Source organism: Calliphora vicina, chromosome 3 (assembly GCF_958450345.1).
Source record: "Calliphora vicina chromosome 3, idCalVici1.1, whole genome shotgun sequence".
Taxonomy (NCBI): Eukaryota; Metazoa; Arthropoda; class Insecta; order Diptera; family Calliphoridae; genus Calliphora; species Calliphora vicina.
In genome coordinates this window covers 122,134,256-122,140,861 of record NC_088782.1, presented here as the reverse complement: position 1 = coordinate 122,140,861, position 6,606 = coordinate 122,134,256, and the positions used below count along the sequence as shown (strand labels likewise).

Here is a 6,606-nt window from a genome sequence, read left to right as displayed (position 1 = left end):
TCAGGTTCTAGTTCAGTTCCTAGTTCAGTTCCTAGTTCAGGTTCTAGTTCAGTTTGTAGTTCAGGTTATAGTTCAGGTTCAGGTTCTAGTTCAGGTTCTAGTTCAGGTTCTAGTTCAGGTTCTAGTTCAGGTTCTAGTTCAGGTTCTAGTTCAGGTTCTAGTTCAGGTTCTAGTTCAGGTTCTAGTTCAGGTTCTAGTTCAGGTTCTAGTTCAGTTTCTAGTTCAGGTTCTAGTTCAGTTCTAGTTCAGTTCTAGTTCAGTTCTAGTTTAGTTCTAGTTCAGTTCTAGTTCAGTTCTAGTTCAGTTCTAGTTCTAGTTCAGTTCTAGTTCTAGTTCTAGTTCTAGTTCTAATTCTAGTTCTAGTTCAGTTCTAGTTCAGTTCTAGTTCAGTTCTAGTTCAGTTCTAGTTCAGTTCTAGTTCAGTTCTAGTTCAGTTCTAGTTCAGTTCTAGTTCAGTTCTAGTTCAGTTCTAGTTCAGTTCTAGTTCAGTTCTAGTTCAGTTCTAGTTCAGTTCTAGTTCAGTTCTAGTTCAGTTCTAGTTCAGTTCTAGTTCAGTTCTAGTTCAGTTCTAGTTCAGTTCTAGTTCAGTTCTAGTTCAGTTCTAGTTCAGTTCTAGTTCAGTTCTAGTTCAGTTCTAGTTCAGTTCTAGTTCAGTTCTAGTTCAGTTCTAGTTCAGTTCTAGTTCAGTTCTAGTTCAGTTCTAGTTCAGTTCTAGTTCAGTTCTAGTTCAGTTCTAGTTCAGTTCTAGTTCAGTTCTAGTTCAGTTCTAGTTCAGTTCTAGTTCAGTTCTAGTTCAGTTCTAGTTCAGTTCTAGTTCAGTTCTAGTTCAGTTCTAGTTCAGTTCTAGTTCAGTTCTAGTTCAGTTCTAGTTCAGTTCTAGTTCAGTTCTAGTTCAGTTCTAGTTCAGTTCTAGTTCAGTTCTAGTTCAGTTCTAGTTCAGTTCTAGTTCAGTTCTAGTTCAGTTCTAGTTCAGTTCTAGTTCAGTTCTAGTTCAGTTCTAGTTCAGTTCTAGTTCAGTTCTAGTTCAGTTCTAGTTCAGTTCTAGTTCAGTTCTAGTTCAGTTCTAGTTCAGTTCTAGTTCAGTTCTAGTTCAGTTCTAGTTCAGTTCTAGTTCAGTTCTAGTTCAGTTCTAGTTCAGTTCTAGTTCAGTTCTAGTTCAGTTCTAGTTCAGTTCTAGTTCAGTTCTAGTTCAGTTCTAGTTCAGTTCTAGTTCAGTTCTAGTTCAGTTCTAGTTCAGTTCTAGTTCAGTTCTAGTTCAGTTCTAGTTCAGTTCTAGTTCAGTTCTAGTTCAGTTCTAGTTCAGTTCTAGTTCAGTTCTAGTTCAGTTCTAGTTCAGTTCAGTTCTAGTTCAGTTCTAGTTCAGTTCTAGTTCAGTTCTGGTCCAGTTTTTACATTGTTTTTAATAGTTTTCCCTTTCCCCCAAAAAATTAACAAGTTTCAAACTCACATTTCTCAAAATTTATTTTCAAATGTTCAAAATTTCAATTACAATTCACATTCTTTATTCACATCCAAAATACACAGGCCCTCTGTAACCTCAAACCGCCAGCCCTCATGACAATTAAGCAAAAAAGCCCAACCAGCAAAACATTGATAGTATTGATAACATTTGGGGGCCTTAAACTGTCGACGATTATTGGGGCCTTGACACTCCAACGAACGGAAAGGTAAACGGGGATCTAGGGTGGTATTATCAATTGCAAACGGAACAGCTAAAGTCGTAGGTACAGCGGGAGTTGTAGAATCTGATTGATCATTTTTAATGAATAATATTTGTGTTGTGGTTATTGCTGGAGGATTTTCTGTAAATATTGTTTCGGATTTAACATAATTTTCAGCATTTTCCATTAACCTTTCAGTTGTAGCCGAATTTTCCTTTAAAATTGATGTTGTGTCAATATAAAAATCATTAAAATTGTGAATTTCATCAATAACATTTTTAACTGGGTCATTTGTCAACATTGTTTCTTTAACATGATCATTATTAACAGCTTCCTGTGTCAACATTATTTCTGTAACATTTCCAATATTAACAGAATTTTCAGCATTTTGTATAAAGGTTTCGTTGGTAGTTGTGATTTCTTTTAAAATTTCATCATCAGCTGTTAGCATCGTTGCTGTAACATTTTCGGCTGTATTTGTGTTGCCATTTATAACAGGCCTTGTTTCATCAGAAAAGTCTGTAATATTTTTATTTTCATCATTAGCTGTTTTAACAGCAACCTCTGTTAACACAGTCCCCTTATCATTTTTATCATTAATGGAATAGTCTGTAATTTTTGTTGTAGTTTTATTTTCATTATAAGTTAATTTAACAGAAAAGTCTGTTACATATTCCACAACATTTTCTGTTAAATTAACAGAATTTACAGGATTTTCTGTTAATACATTGTCAATAGTTTTGTTTGTTTGATTGAAATTTTCAATAACATTAACATTATTAACGGGATTTTCAGCATTCACTGTTAAGTTAACATTTTCTTCTTCCATTTTTTTTACAGGAAAATTAGCTGTTAAATTTAAATCAGTAAAACTGTCACTGTTATTAGTTGGATTGAAACTTTCTGTTAAATTAAAAAAATAAACGGGATTTTCTGAATTCACTGTTAAGTTAACATTTTCTGCTTGTGTTGTTTTAGATACTGTTTCAATCGAATATTCGGCTGCCACTGTTAAATTTGCATTATTATCTTCGGTTTCTTTAACAGTAACATTTTCTGTTGAGTTTAAAGAATTTTTAAGATTAACTGCGGCTTCTGTTAAGTCAGCTGGCATTGTCACAGTTAATGAAATGTTATGGACATCTTTGTTTTTATCAGAATTTTGTTTTGTTTTCATAGGGTCTTTATGTATTAATTTGAAACCTTCTGGAACACCAGCTAACATTGCTTCTGTTAAATTAACAGCATGGTTTTTATCTACCTCTTGTAATGTAAAATTTGCTAAATTATTTTTATTACTAGTTTCAGTTGCGCTTTCTGTTGAATTAAATAAATTAACAGGATATTGTGCAGTTAATGTTTCAGATTCATTTTCTTTGTCTGTTACTTTAACAGTGTTATTATCTGTTAAATTCACGGCATTAACAGTACTTGCTGCAATATCTCTGTTATTAGTTTCAGTAGAACTTTCTGTTAAAGTAAATGATTTAACGGGGTCATGTGTAATAGCTTTTTCTAAGTCTGTTGTATTAACAGTAACATTGTCTGTTAAACTCAAGAAATTAACAGAGCTTTCAGTAGTTGTTTTAGCAGTTTCTGTAAAGGCTTTTAAAAGTGACTGTGTTAATTCTATATCATTAATGGAATTGTTGTCCTTCCCTAATGCTATTTCGCTAATGTTTTCAGTAGAATTTTTTGTGTTTAAATAATTTTCCATGATTTTAGTAACATTTTCATTTTTGGCTGGAGTTGTAATCTTTTTAAAAGCTTCTGGAAAGCCTTTTAATAATGAATCTGTTAAAATGATAGAATTAACATTATTAGTTTTCTTTTCTGTCACTGTTGCGCTGCTGTTTTTGGGAGAAATTGTGTTTTTAGCAACAGTAACATTTTCATTTTCTATATTTGTTGATTTAGCAGTAACATTTACTGTAGTGTTAAAAACGTTGCCAGAACTTTCTGTAATTGTCTCGCTTAATTTAATGAAATTAGCAGAACTGTTTTTCTGCTTTAACATAGCACTGTTATGGTTTCCTGTAAAACCCTCTGTAGTATTGAGAGAATTGAAAATAGCTGCTGTAGTTTGCATGTTCTCAATGTCTGTCACTGTGTCAGCTATAATTTCTGTTGGTTGTAAAGGAATTGCTGTCACTTCTTGTAAAACTGTTAACAGTGACTCTGTCGACTTTATAAGTTTAGCAGAATCTGCTTGCTGCTCTAACATTGAGCTGTTATGTGTGGAATTATTTGCATTAGAAGATTGTTTCTGAGCTACAGCTTCATTGTCTTTATATATTAATTCAGCAGAGATATTTTCATTTAAATTTGAAGAATTATCTAGATTTTTTGTAACTTTATTGGCTGGTTTTGAGAAATCTGTTAATATAGCCTCTGTTACAGTATTATTATTAACAGAAACTGTTTCTGTTGTTATCATTGTTCTGTTATTGTTTTCTGCAGAACTTGCTGTCACAGCTACAGTTTTATTTTCCTTGAAATTTAAGAAATTGTGGACATTTGGGAAATCTGTTAATATTGCTTCTGTTAAATTAACATAGATTGACTCTTCTGTTACCAATGTTCTGTTATTGTTATCCGTAGAACTTGCTTCAGTTTTATTTTGATTTTGAAGGGTACTTTTCTTTAAATTTAAAGAATTTTCGAAATTATTTGTAATTTCAATAGCGGCTTTTGGAAAATCTTTAAATGTTGACTCTGTTACATTGGCAGCATTAACAGCAACTATGTTTTCTATTAGCATTATTTTGTTATTGTTTTCTAAAGTGTCATTATATTTCTTTTTCATTAAATTAAGAGAATTGTTTAAATTTCTTGTGATTTCATAAGAGACATTTTGAAAATCTGTTAATATTGGCTCTATTACACTAACAGTATTAGCAGAGACTGTTTTTTCTGTTAACATTTTTGTATTTTGGTTTTCTGGAGAACTTTTTGTCAGAGCTACCGTTTCATTCTGTTTAATTTCCTTTAAATTTAAAGAATTGTTAAGATTTTTTGTAATTCCAGTATCGGTTTTTGGAAATTCTGTTAATTTAGTGTCTGTTACTTTATCAGCCTTTACAGCAACTGTTTTATCGGTTGACATTATTCTGTTATTGTTTTCTGAAGAACTTATTTTCACAGCTTCAGTTTCATACTGATTATTCTCCTTTAAATTTAAAGAATTGTTAAGATTTTTGGTAATTCCAGAATCGGGTTTTGGAAATTCTGTTAATATAGCCTCTGTTATATTAACATTATTATAATGAACTGTTTCCCCTGTTAAATTTAAGCCGTTAACAGAATTTGTATCGAAACTTTGCACGGAATCATTAGAATTTATATTTGGCTTAACAGTGGAATTTTCTGTTAAATTAACATTGTTAACAGTTATTTTCTTTACATTACTTTTATTGTTTTTGTTTGCTGTTGCTTTTTCCTTTAATTTTGAAACACGATTACAATTGTTTCGTTTAATACGGCTCTTATTTTCTTTATGAATAACTGCTAATTCATTAACATTTTCAATCTCTTTCGCTACTGCTTTATTAGGCAGTACTTTAAGGGAATTCAAGGTTTTGGTAGCATTTCCTGTTGTAACCACTAAATTTCCTTGCTCTGGATTGGCAGACTGAAGAGAATAGGATGTGGTAGCATTTTTAACAAAATATTCCTTGGCAGCAATATTTTTATTATCCGCCTGTGTTAATTTAACAGAGTGTTCTTTATGATCTGTTGTGTTAACATGATCCTTAACAGTAGTAAAGGGCTTTTGCTTATTATTTGTTGGTTTCTGAGTAGTTGCTGTTACCAACTCTTTAACTGTTACGCTGTCTACTTTTACTGCAATTTCCTTAAAATTCTTATCTGAATTTATTAATTTGTTGTGCTGTTCCACCAACATTCCAGTGACATTAACCTTTTGACCTTTAACTGCAATTGCATTTACTTTACACTCAGTACGATAAGAATAATCACATGACTTTATCTTCTGATGCCACAATAAATTGGCCGGGCAATGAAACTCATAAGCCTTTTGATGGCTGCATCTTATGAATTTATGACAGTCTACAGGATGACGTAAAAATCCATTGTGAATACCCAGGCACAGCTGATCGTATAGCGTATGTAAAGAGCCACAGCTTAACTCTATCACTATTAGCAATGCCAGCAGTACACCTAATAGTAATAATTTATTAAGATTTTTCTTTTAATTAAATTCAAATTATTGTAACTAACTACTTACTACCTTTCATGTTGAAAAGTTTTTAATAAACTATTTATGCATCCTATAAATCGCTTGCATTTTGAAGTGCTATATTGTAATTTTTGTGTGCCTTTTGATATAATTTTCTTATCTTTGATTAATTAAAATTTACTTTATGTTCAATTATTTTGTTTGTTTATTGAGTTAAACGACAAAAAAAAACATTAGATAATTAAATCTCAATGTATTTTTTGAAGTGATTCATTTAGGCATCAATAAATATTTGTTTGAGACAATTTAAAGGGAAAGTTTGGTATTGAAATTAATTTTCAAAATTATTATAAATGTTAAGGTGTTAAAATTATAAATTTGTTAATTATAACAGGGATTCACTAGTAAGTTATTACACAACAATGAAAACCATTAATGTTTCGATCATAGTTCAGTTTCTAGTTCCGGTTCTAGTTCAGGTTCTAGTTCAGGTTCTAGTTCAGGTTCTAGTTCAGGTTCTAGTTCAGGTTCTAGTTCAGGTTCTAGTTCAGGTTCTAGTTCAGTTCAGTTCTAGTTCTGTTCTAGTTCAGTTCTAGTTCAGTTCTAGTTCAGTTCTAGTTCAGTTCTAGTTCAGTTCTAGTTCAGTTCTAGTTCAGTTCTAGTTCAGTTCTAGTTCAGTTCTAGTTCAGTTCTAGTTCTAGTTCAGTTCTAGTTCAGTTCTAGTTCAGTTCTAGTTCAGTTCTAGTT

At 31.6% G+C, this 6,606-nt stretch overlaps 1 protein-coding gene across 1 annotated transcript; it reads right to left on the bottom strand.

Moving 5' to 3' along the window:
• Positions 1-1,485: 1,485 nt before the first annotated feature.
• LOC135955727 (protein PF3D7_1417600-like) lies at positions 1,486-5,917 on the bottom strand. Its single transcript, XM_065506085.1, has 2 exons — positions 5,908-5,917; positions 1,486-5,840 (listed from the first exon to the last, which is right to left on the bottom strand). Exons 1-2 carry the CDS (start codon positions 5,915-5,917, stop codon positions 1,486-1,488), a joined length of 4,365 nt encoding a protein of 1,454 aa, XP_065362157.1.
• Between the last annotated feature and the right edge of the window lie 689 nt (positions 5,918-6,606).